This window comes from Lineus longissimus, chromosome 11, assembly GCF_910592395.1.
Source record: "Lineus longissimus chromosome 11, tnLinLong1.2, whole genome shotgun sequence".
NCBI classification, from domain to species: domain Eukaryota; kingdom Metazoa; phylum Nemertea; class Pilidiophora; order Heteronemertea; family Lineidae; genus Lineus; species Lineus longissimus.
In genome coordinates, this window is record NC_088318.1 from 16857942 (window position 1) to 16876524 (window position 18583).

The window sequence follows — 18583 nt, forward strand, 5'->3', positions numbered from 1 at the left end:
CCGTCATCGGATGCGCATCCGATATGCCACGAGATCCTTCACCGTCAATTACCGTCTTCGGATGCGCATCCGATATGCCACGAGATCCTTCACCGTCAATTACCGTCTTCGGATGCGCATCCGATATGCCATGAGATCCTTTACCGTCAATTACCGTCATCGGATGCGCATCCGATATGCCACGAGATCCTTCACCGTCAATTCCCTTACCGTCTTCGGATGCGCATCCGATATGCCACGAGATCCTTTACCGTCAATTACCGTCATCGGATGCGCATCCGATATGCCACGAGATCCTTCACCGTCAATTACCGTCTTCGGATGCGCATCCGATATGCCACGAGATCCTTTACCGTCAATTACCGTCATCGGATGCGCATCCGATATGCCACGAGATCCTTCACCGTCAATTCCCTTACCGTCTTCGGATGCGCATCCGATATGCCACGAGATCCTTTACCGTCAATTCCCTGACCGTCTTCGGATGCGCATCCGATATGCCACGAGATCCTTCACCGTCAATTCCCTTACCGTCTTCGGATGCGCATCCGATATGCCACGAGATCCTTCACCGTCAATTCCCTTACCGTCTTCGGATGCGCATCCGATATGCCACGAGATCCTTCACCGTCAATTCCTATACCGTCATGGATGCCACGAGCTTTGTTCGCGTTGTAAAGGTTTCGGGGATACGACTAATGCATGCGAGCACCGTCGGCGGAACCCCAAACCGCCCTCTCGATCTATCCGTAAGAACAAGCCACTCTCGTGACCGTCACAGTTACGGACTCCGGACCTCCAGACTTTAGAGACCGAGCTTTTCTTTACCTTACAATTACTGTATACTCGGCGCCTCACTTATATGTGTTGTTTTTTTCACATACATTGTTCTCGTGGTTTACGGAAAAGTAGGCCTAAAATGTTATAGTGTCTAAAAACAATATTCAGTTAATGGAATTACACTTTTTTCCATTACTGCTTGCTTGATATTGCCCTAACAACCTTTTCATGAATCAATTTTGAGCATTATGTTTACAACGTAGTTATTATAGCACGAAATATGAGTCTAAAATGCCAAATACTTGCAACTATTATGTTAATCACTGAAATCTTAGTGTACTAATTGCTCGCTATAAGCTAGGTTATTGCGCCCCTAAACCAACGTACTGACAACGCTACCTCCCCGGAACTCAAACTTTAACGTGAGTTAATTGTAATCTTACTCTCTATATACCAAAGTGATTTACCTAGGAATACAGTTGCACTTCACTGAAAACTAATGACATGTTGATGAGTTCAATGAATCCTTCGATTCCTTTGGTTTTCTTGGCGAACTGACGTCCGACAATCAATGACCCGTTGACGTGTACCTGCAATACGCCATTGCCGTAGTGTGTAAACAGATCTAATTTTGGACGAAACTCAGCCCCTCACAAACTTTGGTCCATTTCGCCAATGATGACACTGCTTCGATCTAGACTGTACCACAGGACTTTAAGCTGTAGCAGCGCAAACAAGAGTCAAGACAAATGTCCGCTGCCAGCCGCTGCTGGACCAACCCCCTCGCCCGCCCCCCATCATGATCATCAGATTCAGAGGCCTGGCTGAGCCCTGTGATTTAGCCAAATTCAATATGATTCTTTTCTACTTTGATGTTAAAGCCCTTGTGTCATGCAGCGTATTCGGTAGCACCGGTACACAACTTATGTTAAACCGCGACGTCTGCTGCAATTCAAATTGCATATGACGCCAACGGAATTGTGACGACTTGTTTCTCCAATCTTTTAGTGAACAGTGATCACGGGCTGTGGGAATTGCGAAGGGATGGTGTAGAGTATCGCCACAACAATGTTGATATGATCACTCGTCGTTTCAGCGGGCATGACTTGGTACATCCAGTGACCCAGCAAAAAGTAGCCTCGGTACAGCCAGAAGTAGCAACAACTCGCAAAAGGGGATCCTTGTCTGACTGGTGGCTGGACCACATGGTAGGTCACCATCAAATTAAGGAGTGGATCCAGCACAGCTGGATAGAGGGGGCCCCGTTGAGGGCGAAGCCTGAATATGGTGAGGGCTCGCCCTCACAATCACATGAAAGCGCAGTAGGCGCTCACCCACGAAGGGAGGTCTGGGGGGTCTCCAGCAGGAAAATTTTGAAACTGAGATGCTCTCAGATTCCTTTTTCCAAGTGTCTGAGAGACGATGTTTACTCGTTAATTCACTGCAAAGAAATGCATAACGAAAAAGCCACCTAGGTTTTCTTCTTTGGGTTGTGAGGAGAATCTTTCAAATCATTTGAGCAGCAGTGTCTAACCTACAACGCCGTCAATGATTTCCACTGTGTTTTTGTTTTCACTGTTTCAGACACTTGTTGGAAAAGGAAGGACCAAAGGTGCCATCGTCGAGCCGAGGGCCCAGATAGATGAAGAGATTGAAGCCTGGGCTGCACACAATCCTGTTAGTAACAAAAAAAGAAGGAAAAAATGCTGTCCCATTTGTCCATATGCCCAGCACCAGAACCCATTTATACATCTGGGTAGTGAGGCAAGTGTCTAAGAGACCTGCCTGAGTCTCTCACCGACAGTAAGATTCGAACCAGGGACCTCTTGACCTCTAGTTGAGGGTCTGAGCCACTAGTCCATAGTGTGTCGTGTAGATTCACGCTGGTCTTGCTCTTCGATCTTGTCACGTCACATCCTTGTCCCTTGCTCTGCCACAATCATGTAAATGCCCAAATACTGTATTGAATTGAATTCTATTTTCTGTCTTCAGAAAATCTAGGAAGAAGTCGCCACCCACTGATGATCTCATCCAAGTTTACCAAAGACTCCAAAGCAGTGCAGGAGAGGAATGGTGGCCTGTTCGAACAGGCATGGACTGAATCGCCAGCTCTCATCTCCCTAGTCACTCCGATGGCCACGTGTCGCTCCTCGATCAACAGCGATTTCAATAAATGATGCGTTGATGTGGGCAAAAAGTGAATCCTTTCTCGCCTTTGAACTCTGGTGTTCGTCATATCAATCCATTTTGATTGTCGAGCAACTTGTGGGCACACCTCAACTTGTTAGTGGGAAGTAATTTGCAATAGAGTGACTTACTTTTATTGCTGTATTTTTTCACTTCACATCATTGTTATTTTGAAAAAGCCTGCCAAAATTCTGTTGACTGTTTGTTGTCGACAAGAGTCTATGTTTCATGAATAACAAGGCTGTGTTCTGTACATTGTATTCCGTCTTTAGTCTCCTGTCTTTGCATCTGTTTTCATTATTTTGTTGCCTTAAAAGAGGGCAACGTTAAGTCGGTGAATTGGTTTTGATGGAGATGACCCTTACGAAAAAAATCTCAGATTCACTTCAACCCCAAGACTTGACCTGACCCAATTTATGCCTGCCCTTAACAGCCCAGGAACTCCCGAACCCGAGCAAAATCATGAAGGCCATCGCACATCTACATGTCCTTGATATGCTACACAAGTGTCTTTGCTTTGGTTTGTCTTTATTTGCGGTAATAACCGCCCAGGAGTATCAATCTAGGTGTCCTTGATATGCTACACAAGTGTCTTTGCTTTGGTTTGTCTTTATTTGCGGTAATAACCGCCCATAGTCCTTGGTCCGACTTTGTTTATTTATTATGTGAACGACATCCCTCACTGCGTGGAGAACTGAGCAATGATGTTTGCGGATGACGCCAAACTCATAGCAGAAGTCGCAACAACAAAGCAGACGCAGTCGGTGCAAAAAGATCTCAGCAACCTTGATGATTGGACTGAACTATGGCAACTCAGATTTAATATGGATAAATGTAAGAGTATGCATCTCGGAAGAAACAATCCACAAGCAGAATACTTTCTGAGGAAGGATGGCCAGAGACATGAGGTTTTAGAATCAGATTGCGAAAAGGACTTGGGGGTGATCATCGATAGAAACCTGACTTTTGAAAATCACATTAATAATGTAGCTAATGTAGCAACAAAGATTGTTGGAATGATCAGGAGATCCTTTGACCATTTGGATACTAGGATGTTTGCGACACTATTTAAAAGTTTGGTAAGGCCACACCTCGAATATGCAAATGTCATCTGGGCCCCCCACCTGAAGAAAAACATAACCGTACTGGAAAACGTACAAAGACGAGCAACAAAGTTAATCCCGGGATTAAGAGACATCAGTTACGAGGAGAGACTCTGCAAATTAGGACTCCCGAGTTTATCCTATAGAAGACTTCGAGGGGACTTAATAGAAACTTACAAGATCACCCATGGTTACTACAACATAGATGGACTTAATCTAACCCAACCTGTCGATGTCACCTATCAAACCAAAGGTCATTCGTATAAGTTAAACAAACCAAGAGCCAAACTAGATATCCGAAAGTACTTTTTTACCAACAGAATCATAGATCCGTGGAATAACTTGCCAGAACAAGCAGTGAATGCCAACTCGCTAAACCAATTTAAAAATATGATTGACACTCATTACAAATCCGAACTCTACAGCACAGAACCTAGATCAATCATCAAATTTCGTACACACCCCGCCATGCCCACGCAAACAAAAGTATTGAAGAAAAAACCTGCTACATACAGGCTAAAAGCCTATTGCAGTATCGTTATTTAATATTGTACATGTATATCCTGTGTCGTATATGTAAGCGCTCAATTGATACCGTCATTAGTGGACCCCAGCCTCAATAGAAGAGAGCTCCATTTCCTTTTTCTAGCGTTGGTTTTCCATGCGCCTTCACAAATACGTTCCTCTTCTTACGAAGCACGTCATTCTGGCTCCCATCTCCCCTCTTCCTACGAAACAACTCTGGTGTACTTTCAAATTGGGGTTTAGCATGTACATTCATTGCACCAGCTTTCGCACCTACAGTGAAAAAAGGCAATAATTATGCAATGATCACAAATGCTCTGATTCATTTTACCCAGGAGTGAATGAAAGTCGAAGTTCACAAAAGTATTTTGGCATGAATGAATGCTAACGAATCGGGACGGAAATTTTTCACGAAATTCGAGTCGGCGATTCGAAAGATATATACAAATGCTACCAAGTACCGAGTTTCAGCTGATTTGATAAAGATTGGGGGATACTTACCATCGCTGACAGCGGCACATAAGAACATCAAGCACAACAACAGAACTACTTTCAGCGCCATACTTCAGCACAGAGAGATTGCTTCTTCGAGGAGGAAACCTGTTCAAAAGACAAACCTTTGAGAACCCGATGTTTCATTACAATCTTTTTTAGAATTGGACATGCATTTTTATTTTCGATACAGAACAATAAGTATCAAAGCAAGATGCATGATATTTCAAGTACGAAACTAACAGCGTCGAATCTCACTGACTATATATTTATATGTCGAATTATCAACCCTTAAATGGGAAGAAATGTTTTCCAAAAAATACATGTACCTCGTTTCGGGGTTTTTCTCACCTCCCTCACCCTCAAATTTATCAAAAACGCCATTTTTGATTTTTGAAAAAATAGCCAAAAGGACGTTGATTAGGCCACCCGTTAACGTTTTGCCAGGTAGGAATTTGAAAACGATTTTTAGGGCGCTTGCACGGGCGCTTGGCCTCAAGAAACAAATTAAAAACTTTAAGCTTTAAAGTTTCTTTAAACCTCAGAGGCCCGAAAGGCGCACATTTGGCCCTAAAATGTCCACATTTTGGCGTGCCTGCAGACCCTTGGCCTTTGCTTCCCGATGATGACAAAACCCTTCCCAAAGACTTGGCGTATGTACAAGAGGGCGTCGGAGCGTTTGACCAAAATCATGACAGACCATATGGGGTGGGGGGGTTGAAGTTGGAGGGGCCGACATTTTGAGATTAAGACCCGCTTAAATGCGATATTTCTGGAATCTGAGAATTGAAATTGGCCTGTTCCCGAACCCCAAAAATATCCTCATTTTGCTTTATCATGTGCGCGATCTGGGCACACAGATTGTGGCAACAAAGAAATCGGAGATAAATGTAAGAAAGAAGAACATTTCCTAGAAAAAGAAGGGTGAACTAGGCCTCTAGCCTCTTCCCCGGCTCCGACGCCACTGGACTACCGTGCCCCTTGATCTGAATATCGAACACTGACTACATTGACCTACCTTCGCCAAAATGATCACTGGGATGGTCTGAAGCTCGGTTATTTAACGCTGCCTGGCGTCCTACAGAGCTTAGAGACAGCTGTTTCGCTTCTTCAGTATCAGAAGTGGCATGCTCAATCGAAAATAAGCGTGCATTGCAATCAATTTCAACAGTTATTCATGAGTTGCTATAATTGTGACATATGGCAGTTGAGTATACATGATAGGCTTTGGGCACACTAGAGCCTTGCAAAAAAGAGCGGGCGTGTTTGAAGCCGAGACAGCTGAGATATGATCACACCAGATACATGTTTACTGGAGACAACTTGGCGTAAATCTTGGCCTATTGGCATTAAAAAAAATCTGACAAGCTTCTTCAGCGACATGAAATAGGTCTGAGCACGTGTGCAGTACACTCCCGCGCGTTTAGGAGTGTGTTTCGAACTACACTTAAGAGCTTGTCCAATTAAAATGAACTCCTATGGTCCCTGCATTCTGATTTTGAAAAAGAACAAACAATACTTAGGGATGGAAGTTACATTGTTTGATTAAACAACTCGTATTTCCTTTCCGTGCAACCGAAAAAACAATTAGACAGGGACGATTTTTAAGTCTTTCCGTTACAACAGCAGTCATTGTGTTCAGTTGGGACTTAACATTTGTCCAAGAAACAGAATGTAGTTTGGGGAGATAGGGAAGCCTACCAGCAATAACGATAACAATTGTTAGCCTTGATCTAATCCATCCCTTTCGACTTAACAAATAGAACGGCCATAACTTCTTCCAAAGTACCTGTATATATTCAAAGATCAAAATTGATTCCTTTGTTTCCGGTTACTTTATTACTTTATTCATTTGAAACTACATGTATCACACTTTCCTAAAATACATTTTGCAAACTATGGCACGAAGTTGTTTTACTTCTAAATTGAAAGCAAAATTGATATCAAATAAATATATCATGATATATTTAGTTGTTATCAATATCAATAGATAAAAAACAACGAAGTAGATATTTGTACATTACGTGCTGTGAGCATGTGCATCACTCCGTTATAAAATTATCAGATGTATGGGTGTACATGTACTTTAAACTAGGATTGAAGCAGTTGCGACTTGTACATGTACATGTACACAGGCAGTCTTTTTGCGAGTGCTCGGACGGGCGACAGCGGCACCTCAAAAAAAATCTCAAAAAAGTTGAGGCCTTAAGACGCCCGGCGTAATTCTTTTCGTTTATGGAGGGTGCCATCAGTTTCAACACCCAAAGCTTGTCTTTTTCAAATATTCATGAGGCTACATCGCATAAACGTATCGACGGTCACCATTCTTGTCTACCATTACAGTGCAATCTCTATCATTGGTCTCTGTCTGTGTAGGAATACCTGTTTGGTGGTACCATGGTCGAAGCTGGTAGTGCATACTTTAATGAACTGCCGCAGTTCTGTGTAGGCCTGTTCAAGTATAATTTCACTTAGAGCTATGATATCTGATGTTTCTGATTCAGAACAGATGAATGTTACTTTTCCGCTTCATCAAGTTCCTCTATTGCACTAGTGAGGGCGCTGAAGTCAGTGAATTCCTGGAATTGTATTGAATATAGGTTCTTTGTAACGTAACTATAATAGAAATCTGGCGCATCTCTCTTCATTTTCTGGAGGAAGCTGATCTGACGTCCAGTTAGTACACCCATTCGGTTTCTGAAGAAGAAAAAACGCGGAACACCTTATAAACTTAATTTACTGAAAATGCTTTACGCCAGCACAAATTTCTTTGCATGGTAATGTAGGCCTGCCAGTGCAAGCCAGTGCAAGATGTGTTCAGTGCTGGTGCTGTCAGTAGACTGAATCTGATTGGCCATAGCGATCACTAATATGGGATGTGATCACGTGATGTGACGTCACCGCGGTATCCTCATTGCTGCCAGTGTAAGCTTCCATGTTTTGACGTCACTGTACATTGCGCAGTGTATAATCAGACTGAAAATGGCCGCGACAACCGATTCGTACTCATTTTCGGGATGAATTACAAAACAATTGTCGTTTGAAATAAATTTATGTCAAAATCGTTTAATGTATCATTTTAACAATGTCATAAACGTTCGAGTGATGGAGGGCCTAAAAAGTATATAAAACCGGGCCAGAACCACCTCATCAAATAAAGAATTCCGGTCCTAGCTACATCGAGATTGAACAAGTGTAGCTAGTCCCGGGAGCGAATTTGTTTTCCTGAACCTTTCGGGCAGTACAGTGTACATTTGTACAGAGGCTTTCAGCCAATCAGATTTCGACAAATATAAGAGCAGTTGGTAGGGCGCTCGTCAGAAATGGCAGAATACGATGTTCGATCCAATGGTTGCGAGTTCGAATCGGGTTGTGGACAACATTTTTCTTTTTGATTGGCTGAGAACCTGTGTACGAATGTACACTGTACTGCCCGAAAGGTTCAGGAAAGAAAAATTCGCGTCCCGCGAGTGTAGTCACGTGGAGAAGGAAATTAATCTAATGTACGATCAGTATGTGAAATTGGTGAGGTGAAATATATTCAATTAATCACGCCATTCATTACGGTGTTTCTTTTAGTATTTTTTTAAATTACATCGAGAACTCTATCGCCGCAAGGCTTTTTAAAAACGCCCCGATCACATGCAGGCCTACCTGTTTATGCCATGAGACTCCATCCACGAGGTCACATCCTCATCGCTCCAGTTCCTTGGGCTGCTCCTGACCCGAGGCGTTCGTGCTCTCTCTGTGACGGGGTGTACAGGTGGCGTCACTGTGGAGGGCTCATGCTGTTCGGTAATGAAGGCTTGGTGTGGCGGAACATTCAATGGTGACCCCTATGGAGTGAAGTAGAAGTATTATAGTGTCTATCACACGCGAGTCATTCTGAGAAGGGCGGATGCGAAACAATCATTAGCTCACCATAATCGAAGATGACCTAGGTTTGTAATGAGGCTATAGGTACATACCTAAGTGAAACCTTCAAAACCACTGGTCATGTTTTTGTGAAAAGAGTCTACTGAAATCCAGTTTGTTTTCATCATACCGTCAATATGTTTTTCTCCTGTTTCATTACCAAATGTGACCCGTTCTAGCAAAACCAGTCGCATGTCGCTAATAAGATGAGCCTAGGATTACACTTGGAGATAATAGAAGAAATTGATGTCATCAGACTTCACAAAAGGCAGACAATAGTGAAATGAACAAACAGTCCGTCTCAACCTGCCAAGCTCAGAGGGACATGCGACTGGTTTTGCTGGAACGGGTCACAAATTATTTTTTAGCATGACACAATGGGTCAACTCGGGGCTCTACTTTTTGCCCCCCCCCTTCGGAGGTCGCACTTTTCCTTGTTGGTCGAAAAACAACTGTCCTTTCAAAACGGCGACAGTTTATTCATACTGGCGCTTATTCCATTGCATAAAAACTTTCTAATTCCTTCTTCAACAAATCACGCAACAATACATGCAATAAATGTGTTTAACTAATTCGAGGACTTCGTATTATGTATATCGCAAAAACCTGCCCTATAGTACAGACTGGGTCATCAGGTTGACTTGTCCTTTACATATTTAAAAGTACTTGCAAGTACGAAACAAAGACCCAAGACCCAAGACCTACAAAACAGTGACCCCATACTACAAAACAAAGACCCCTACTACAAAACAAAGACCCAAATACAAAACAGAGACCCCGACTACAAAACAAAGACCCAAATACAAAACAGAGACCCGACTACAAAACAAAGACCCAAATACAAAACAGAGATCCCGACTACAAAACAAAGACCCAAATACAAAACAGAGACCCCTACTACAAAACAAAGACTCAACTGCAAAACAAAGACTCTGCTACAAAACGAAGACCCTCCATAAAACTGAATAACGATGGAACCCCATGTGTCAAGTAAGTAGGTTTCGGGCAACTTGGGTTTTTGGAACACCCTTTATAGGCAAGCTTACTTGTAGTTTCCCTTTGTTCCCCAAAGCCTTTATCAGATCTGTCATCTTCTCCTGAAATGCGTCGTCGCTTGTGATGTCATAGTACATCTTGGTGCCCCTGAGAAAACCCAGCCACCCATCGGGCTTGTACTTGTTCTGAACGACGATGGGGATGATCTCCTTTTTCTGGTAGTAGGCGTATTCTGCTTCTGTATTGTGGAAGAGAAAACACGAATCAAGACAAAAAGCAGGGCTTCTCCCCCGGCCCCATCTAAAACCAATCGGCGGCAGGATCCGCTAAGACAGAAATGCCTATTACACAATAGCTGATGCAGGTTATAAGATCAAACAAATCGAAAACTACAGATCTCAGCTTTGGGAGTTATTAAAAATCAAAAGTAGGTTATGTTTGTAGGTCACCTAGAACTAGCTGAGCTTGGTCCCTACCTGATCTACAGTTCTGGCTCTCCTTGTACTTCTGCGACATGCACATAAGGACGGCGTCGGACATCTCCACTGCTCTGGCCATGGTTTCAATGGTCGACCCCTGCATGTGATCCACATCCATCCATACGTTGTAGCCATTGGCCCGGAGTGTGGCCCTCATCTTCAGGGCAAGCGGTTTCGCCTCCCACTGGTAGCTGACCATGATGTGCGATTGGCCTTCTGAAGGTTGATCTGAATTCACCATCGAACGATTGGTTAGAAGGAAAATATCAAAGTTAAAAGGATATACATGTATGCAATGACAAAGAAGGGCATGGGAATATAGTGGTCTTGTAGCTGACCATGACATGCGATTGACCTTCTGAGGGCAGTGTTTTGAATCAACGTGGTCAAAGATTAGACTTTCCCGTATTATTTGTGACACTTCTCTCGTCCATGGAAAAGATACTCTATGATGACATACATGTTATGATATAAATAGATATGGTTAAAATTCACAATCCCCGATCGAAAATGACGTTGTTTGATCGCATTCACCTAAAGATCCATTTAAAAAGCCATTTATTTCTTCAATTGATGACCTTTTCTTGGGCCGTGATCGGAGATGGTAAACCCGTTCTCAAAACTGAAGTAAAAGCATAACAATCATCAAGAAATAGGGTAAGACTGAGTCCCAAGGGGAATACAGTTTCATTCACACTGGCCTACAAAGATGCTCTGAAATACGGTACAATCTTACCCAGTGTTGAATGATGCTGAAGTGAGTCGCGGATGGTCCACAGTATTCCATTGGCGACCTTCTGGCTTTTGGGGTCAAGGTCATTGACACCTATCTGCTCAAAATACACCATGGCTTCCGTGTTGTTCTTGAGTTGCTCCTGGTTGGTCTTGTCGAAACACAGCGACCAGAGCACTTTGAGGGATTCTGGAATTGGAAAAAGTATAGATCGCAGCTTCTGAAGGTAATGATAACAGAATATTTGTCAGTCGCAATGTTCATGATGTGATAATTATATATAAGTTGACCAAAAGACATAGTAAGCATTTATAATCTGATCGATCTGAAATAAACAATGGGCATATCATGGCAGATTATGATTAAAATATCCGACGAAAATGTCATATACCTAGTCTCTCCCGAGGAGACGCATCAACCTGGGCTGCTTCAAGTAGGACATCCATGGCACCGCATTCGGCGATCACCCTCTTATTGGAGTCATTCACCGAGAGACGGCCGAGACCTGAAGAAAGATATCAGTGAAAACATTTTCCAGAACGAATTCCAATAGAGTAGACATAGCAATACGAGGATAGCAGCAATCAAACTTCTATCTATCATAAAGAAGGGGTTGTCCTTATTCAAGCCAGAATACAAGTCTTGTGTTTCTGGTTTCACGGGCAACTAAAATGGATGGGGGCACGCAGTTTCTGAATATCAACTAAGTCAGCTACCATTACCGTCACGGGGCGCTTTTTGCCCGAGCTTCAATGACCATAGCTTTTGTTGAGGGATTCTGAAGAAATGCTACAACCGAGAGTTAATCCAGCTAAAGGAACCAGCCATAGAACCTTTTACAGTACGAAGGACGCTGTGAAAACAATCGGGAAGGGGTAACCTTGGGCGAAGAGTTATCCGACGTGCATTGAGTATCACCAGCATTCCACGTTTGTTTACGTGTAGTCGTCACCTACCCTTTATAAAAGTCGTCACTTACCCTTTATAATCTCGAGTTTCGTCCAGCCATCCGCCCCACGTTCCGTACCATCCGTCACAGCCTTCTTCAACTGGTCTATAAAGTGCTGTATAGGTTTTCGCTTGGCCAGGAATATCTCGCTCTGCTTCTCATCGGCAAGATACGCCACGCAAAGAAGGGCGATCCGCTCGACGAATTCGGTGGAGGACTCCAAGTAGTTGAGACAGGCGTCCACCGCCCCAACCTCTTGGAGGCGTTTGCGGTTGTCGTCGTGCATGGAGCAGTTGTAGAGAACGTTGATAGAGTAGGTCAACAACATCTGAATGGAAATGAAAGCAAATCTTTAACTTCGCTTGTAGCGGAACGTTTATCTAAACACGGTTGGATTTGAAAAAGACGAAATACTTTTTTGTGGTTTCTCAGTTGTCATTAGGTTAGTTATTCATTTAAAGTGGCCTGCAAACAACACTATCTGCCATCGAAAGTAAGCAATGAGTTTTAAGCTTTTGACCGACGTGACTGGACCGACAAGAAAGCTACTACTACCGATGTGTTAAACTATTATGGAGAACAGGTAGATTATGTGCAGGTGAAAAGAAGAACTAAGTTTTGAAATGAAAGCAATCTGAAAATCTACACGAGTAGCTACATGTATAGTCCGAAGAATGCATGGACTGATTATGAGAGTTCCATTAGTGATTAGTTGCGATCCACTCATTTTAAAACTTCTCTACTCTACACCCCTTCCCTCAATCAGAAATTGTACGACTCCCCTCTGTAGGGACGAATCAGAAGTCCTCTATAACGCGTACTCATTGCAGGATGCATGATAGAAGACTTACCATTGGCCAATACAAACAGGAAGTCTCTCAATTCTTATTGAGGAAAGTCGTGAATTCAATTGAAATCAAAGCACTTACACCCACGGCATCCTTATTGGCGGGCACATTCTTTACCCTTTTCACGAACCAGACGATCAGCTCCAGCAGGCCAGGCTCCTCCGACAATCGCTTCAAAAATTCTTCATGGACATCGGAACCGTTGATAAGAATCGTGTAAATATTTCCAACGACGACCACGCCTATTTCGGGTGCTGTGAACCCCTCGGTAAAAACATGGAACAGAATTTCAAGAAGTTTCTTGAAAGTCCGGAAGATAGAAGGAAACTCCACAACCTGTTGGTAGACATCATTCATGAATGAATATTCGGATAGGAGTGCACCGCCGACAAAGTAAGGTGCTCTGCGTAATGCATCAAGTGCATTGATGAAGTCCATGTCATCAAGTATAAAACCAACGTCAGGAATACAACTTTCAGGAATTCTGTTGAATTTCTTCGCGAGATACGGTAGATGTTTGGTTTTAAGTTGTTCCAATATGGCATTCTGATCCCTTGAGTCCTTGTGGATCAATTTCTGTCTGGGTCTCCTGCCGTTGCGTTCCTTGCTGCTGATACTAAGATTGGAAGCGAGAGTTTCTTGCTGGGCCATCACAAGATCTTCGTATTGGTCATGGCGTACCCCGAAGGTCCCCCAAGGGACAGGTGATCGGGATCGCGTGCCAGGCCTTCGAGAAGCACGGCGTAGATCAGGTCTTGGCGATTTTGGGCGTGATGGTGGGTGAGGAGAGAGAGCAAGAGCTCTATTATCACCTGTCTCTTGTGTATTGTCAGGTCTTGGAGATCTTGAGTGAGATCTTGATCGTCTATCATTCGAGCATGGCTTGCTTGCATCCAGTAACGGAGACGGTGACCTAGATCGTCTCGGAGATGAAGATATTCCCAGTGCAGGGGTTTGCCTTTGTGAAGGAACAGGGGAAGGATCCCTCCGAGGTGATGAAAGATATGGTGTGGTTGGACCCGGGATTCGAGTAGGTTGTGGGGATGGAGAGCGCGGTGATTCACCTTGTGACATTGGCCGGTCATAGGGTGATGCCATCAATCTGTCACTCCTCCGTTGTCGACCTGGAGAAGGGGATCTTGAGTCAGCCCGAGGTGACAATGAGCGTGGAGATTTAAAGGCTTTCTCCCGGGGAGATAATGACCTGTGCCGCTTGGCCTTTCGCCGTTCGCGTGATCGTGACCGTCGAGTACTAGATACAGGCCGTCGGAGTGGATCTGAGTCTGGGCTTAGACAAGGTGTCATAATAACCAGAGGTGTCGGTGTCGGCGACCTCGATCGTCCTACTGAAACGTCCATTCCGACTGAGACCTCCTCCGGTGTTGGTCCCGTAACTATAATTAGTGAGGGTGTTGGAGATCGAGATCGCCTTTTGGTGACTTCTTGCTCTTGTCGCTCTGCCTGTTGTATTGGAGCTGGTGAGATAATCACAATGCCTGCAAGCTCATAAGGTGATGAAGTTCTCTGACACTTTGCTGTCTCTTGTTCGTGATCAGTGTCCAGTTCCTCTCTCTTCCTCTCAGTCTTGATCTCGGTCATATCCTCGCTACTGGTCCTGTTTATATTCGCCTCTCCGATCGGAATTGAGTCGAGTCCGGAAAGATTTTGGACATTTTCGATTCGTTGCATACAAAGCTCTCGATTTGCGTCGTTAATTCTGTCTGTAGCCTTTTGTACCTTCTGCGCCAAACTGTCAAGTGCACCAAGGTGATCAGAAACATCACTGCTTGTCTCGACGGCATCGTTGACCTCATGATGTTTGGTTGGCGTAGGCGTCAATACCTCAGTGATGTGTTCTACTCTGGCGACGAAATTTGGTAGGTCATCGATTTTTGGTGAATCAGACTCCCCTTCTTTTCGTTCTCGCTGAACCTGAGTTTGCTGATCAAGGTATTCATTCGACACAACAAAACGACCAAGACGGCCGGAAAAATCAAGGAAGGCATCCGAGGAGTCTTTCTGAGGGGACGTCATGTCACTCGTGGCAGGTGCTGTGGCGGGCGCAGTCGCTGCAGGATGCGCATGAGATTCTGTTGAATCATTGGCTGCTTTCGGAAAAGATAATTCCCCCAAATCGGAATCTTTAACAAAAGGTATTGGAACTGACCAAAAACTGATATCACCGAAGAGATTTCCTTGTACATTTTTGTCATCCTCTTCATTCCTTGCTCTTCCACTGTCCCTAGGTTGCTCATTTGTCTCCACCAATGGGGCTTGCCTATCAAAAAAACGAAGTTTTTCGTATTCACGCGTCGAAGATTCTGAGATCGTTCTTTCGGGAATGATTGGTTCAGTGTATTCAGATTGCGTCCGGTCATCGCTGTTGGGTGTGGTCTCAAGTACCTGTTTCTGCAGCTCCGGATTAGTAGCTCCTCCAGTTATATTCTGACCACGCTCAGCAGTTCCTTGTTCGGGGCTTACTGTCTTAATAGTAGTGCTTGTTGCTCTGAATCTCATGCGTTGGGCGTACTCAAAGTGTGCGGGCTTATTTTTGCTGTCTTTGCTGACATCATCAGGTAAAGTTTGTACGTGGTGGCTATGTTCATCCTGAGAAGAGCCAGTTTCATTGCTGTAGCATGGTGGAATTAGATTAGACTGACTCAAGGTGATTGTCGAGTTATCGCTGTTGTTTGTGCCTGTTTCAACCACAGCCTGATCAGCCACTGGGCTTCTCAAAAAGGAAGTTGTCCGTTGATTTGAAAGTTCAATCAAGCTGGAAACGTGCTCCGCCGCCGTACTTGTGACATAAGCTGCCAGGCTCTCTTGCATGACGCTCCTTGCATGTGCTGTGTCAATCTCCATTTGGCTTCGAACCGACTCATCAGGTCTAATATCATCACTGGGTGACATGTCTGCAGAAGTGTCACTATCAGAGTCCGTCTTCTTTGCCAGTCCTGTTCTCATCAAGAAGGAGGGGCTCTCCATTCGACATGCCATGGGAGAAGCCGCCTTCAGAAATCGTCGCGGTGAATGGCCTAACAAGTCTCCGTCTTCGATTCGCGGAGGATAAGATCCGACAGGCTCAGTCCGTACCATTTCACCAGTTTCATCTTGTTTGAACAAAGTAGGGATAACTTCAGGTCCCATTACTAATTGATCGAGCAGGCCCGAGGCGACTTGATGTACCATGGAACCCGTCTCGTCTGCCTCTACGATGGTTTTAATGACCTCATCCAGCTCTTCTTCATTTATGCTGGAATTATCGGAGTCTACAGCTAGTAATTGAAATGGGCTTGCTTGTTGTCCAGTGATACCCGCGACTTTTGTGACGCCGTTTTCTGCTCTACTGGTGAAATCCGATGTATTTTCTTTCGCTTTCATTTGGAGCAGGGGTACACTCTCCGGCGGTTTCCCTGTGGACATCCGTACAAATGCTGCTTTATCCAAAGTGTGCAAATCGACGCTTCTGCCTAATGAGTCGTCGCTGTCTGAAAACTCCGATTTGTAACCTAAGTATCCATCGCCTTCTGAGCTTTCAGACTTGTAACCTAAGCAGCCTTCGCTGTCCGGACTTGGCGAATGCGACTTGCAACCGAGGGACTTGTCTTTATCTTCTTGAGGAGAAGCAGGACACATTTTCCGTAACACCGGAGACATTGACCCAGTGTTTATCCTGCCTGCACTAATAGCAGAATGTGTGGAACTAGAATCCGTTTCGCCTTTCACTGCGCCAGTTTGCAGTCCGTTGGTCACTGTTTCTTCAATGCGACTCCCATTCTCTCCAATCACGTCAGAAGAGGCTCCCGCCTCCATGCTCTGTTTTATATCATCAAGTAAACGCTTCGTTGCTGGGCAACCGACAGCTTCTTCTTCTTCGACTTCTTTCGTGACGAGTGCGGCTTGCAGGAGTGGGGGAACACCAAGGTCAAGCAGGTCCAAACTTCTACGCTGTAGATTTTTGACGGTTTCTTCATCTAATAACCTTTGCATATCTGCTTGAAAGATTTCGACACGCGTTATGTCTTTATAACCAAGGGTGTTACTTCTACCTAAAATTTAAAAACAAATGAAAAAAGACATAGTTTTTATGTACTAACAGGCAATACATGTACATGTATATCATTATTATTACACCGGTCTCCACAGAAATCAATCAGGGGTATCAAGGAGCAACCAGAAAGTGCTCACTTGAACTCGACCAGTGGGGGCACCAAGCAGTGTAGTGCATGAATGATATGCACCAATGTACGCAGCGCGAAAGCTACAAACAAAATGGCGTAAATGGTGCATTAAACCACCACAAAATACGTCATCTTATGAGAAGAAATATTTCGGGAAAAGACTTGAAATTGATATGCCAACAAAGAAATTTCGGAATAAAACTAGGATGACATAGTCTAATAAATACGCGAAAGAGTGATTTCACCACATGATTCAGATTCACCAATTGCGACCATTTCAAGCAGTGATTGTTGGACCACTTCATCCTATTACTGTGCAGAGTATGAGTACGATCGTTACCGTCTGCGTCTCGGTCAAAAATTACGATGTGAATGACTCATAATCCCACGACAGATTTTCCCACCCCACCGGTGTAACAATACTACTTGTACTAGGATAGAGTGTACCGAGACAGATGATTCTATACTGTGTTTCTTCATGTATGAGGTATCGAAAGCCATGGGTATCCAGGTATCCTTAGAAGCGTACCTTTACATAGGCGTACCCTGGGAGGGGGGTCGGAGGGTTCGGAGGGTTCGGAGGAAACTCCCTCCCCCTCCTCTCAGAACAGAATCGCACTCAGAGCCGTGAGACTCCGAGAACGAGGCCCATGTCTTAATCAGTCACCATCCAAAAGGGAAGGACATTTTTCAATGGGGTATAAAATTGCTACACCGTTAGCGCCTCGCATTTTCAAGAAGCGCTTGCACATAAGATGCAACCATGGCTAATAGACTCTATTAACATATATATTGAGCACTCGGGGTTTTATAAGAGAAGAGTGACCTACCTCAGATATTACTAGTAGAATATACCCAAATCCTCCATGCCTCAAACCTGTCACAAAATTCACAGTGTGTGTATACCCACGATACACGGCGAAAACCAATGACGACTTTTCAAAACACATTTGACAACATTGACGTTTTAACATATATCATAGGCGACAAAGCACTGGGACACGTCAGTCCGGGGAGTTCAACGTAGACTAGTACTTTATATGGGTATTTCTGCTCATAGATTTTGTATTGAGTATATAGGGCCTATACGACTTAATTTTGATAGCGCCTTTGAATTGAGCTATATTGATCTACTGTATATTCATGAAAGATATTGTGCATCTTTGGCCTACTTTTAGATGATTAGTTCATAGAGGTTTTCTTCGTTTTTTGCGCGATTAAGATTATTTTCTGATTAACTCTTAGAAAAAAAGAGTTTTTGAGCTTTTGAACGACTCCGGGTGAATAATTTTGTTGGTAAAAAAACATTAAAGGTTTCCCAAACGCTGAAAAAGCTTTATTTCTACTAATAACGAGTGTAATGAATACTATGAATTACTATGAAAGCGACAAAAA

The 18583-nt window shown here is 43.9% G+C and overlaps 1 protein-coding gene and 2 long non-coding RNA genes across 3 annotated transcripts; 1 reads left to right on the plus strand and 2 right to left on the minus strand.

The window, feature by feature from the left end:
• Positions 1–1053: 1053 nt before the first annotated feature.
• LOC135495827 (uncharacterized) lies at positions 1054–3227 on the plus strand. Its single transcript, XR_010448601.1, has 4 exons — positions 1054–1202; positions 1877–1988; positions 2365–2457; positions 2773–3227. It is a non-coding gene; the product is annotated as an uncharacterized LOC135495827 (long non-coding RNA).
• Positions 3228–3315: 88 nt separating this feature from the next.
• On the minus strand, positions 3316–6187 carry LOC135495828 (uncharacterized). Its single transcript, XR_010448602.1, has 3 exons — positions 6106–6187; positions 5097–5195; positions 3316–4868 (listed from the first exon to the last, which is right to left on the minus strand). It is a non-coding gene; the product is annotated as an uncharacterized LOC135495828 (long non-coding RNA).
• Positions 6188–6918: 731 nt separating this feature from the next.
• LOC135495620 (serine/arginine repetitive matrix protein 2-like) lies at positions 6919–18109 on the minus strand. The gene is made up of 9 exons (XM_064784429.1): positions 18015–18109; positions 13089–17052; positions 12190–12487; positions 11602–11715; positions 11214–11399; positions 10475–10705; positions 10049–10236; positions 8742–8923; positions 6919–7784 (listed from the first exon to the last, which is right to left on the minus strand). Exons 2-9 carry the CDS (start codon positions 16995–16997, stop codon positions 7604–7606), a joined length of 5289 nt encoding a protein of 1762 aa, XP_064640499.1. The 5' UTR covers positions 16998–17052; positions 18015–18109; the 3' UTR covers positions 6919–7603.
• Between the last annotated feature and the right edge of the window lie 474 nt (positions 18110–18583).

What these genes read in the sequence shown, in the direction of transcription:
- LOC135495620 (XM_064784429.1), bottom strand. Translation starts at nt 16,997, where the DNA reads ATGCAAAGGTTATTAGATGAAGAAACCGTCAAAAATCTACAGCGTAGA. An exon ending in GAAACTCGAGATTATAAAGG is followed by an intron (nt 11,716 to 12,189) that starts GTAAGTGACGAC and finishes ATCTTTCTTCAG; the next exon opens with GTCTCGGCCGTCTCTCGGTG. An exon ending in GTCTCCTCGGGAGAGACTAG is followed by an intron (nt 11,400 to 11,601) that starts GTATATGACATT and finishes TTCCAATTCCAG; the next exon opens with AATCCCTCAAAGTGCTCTGG.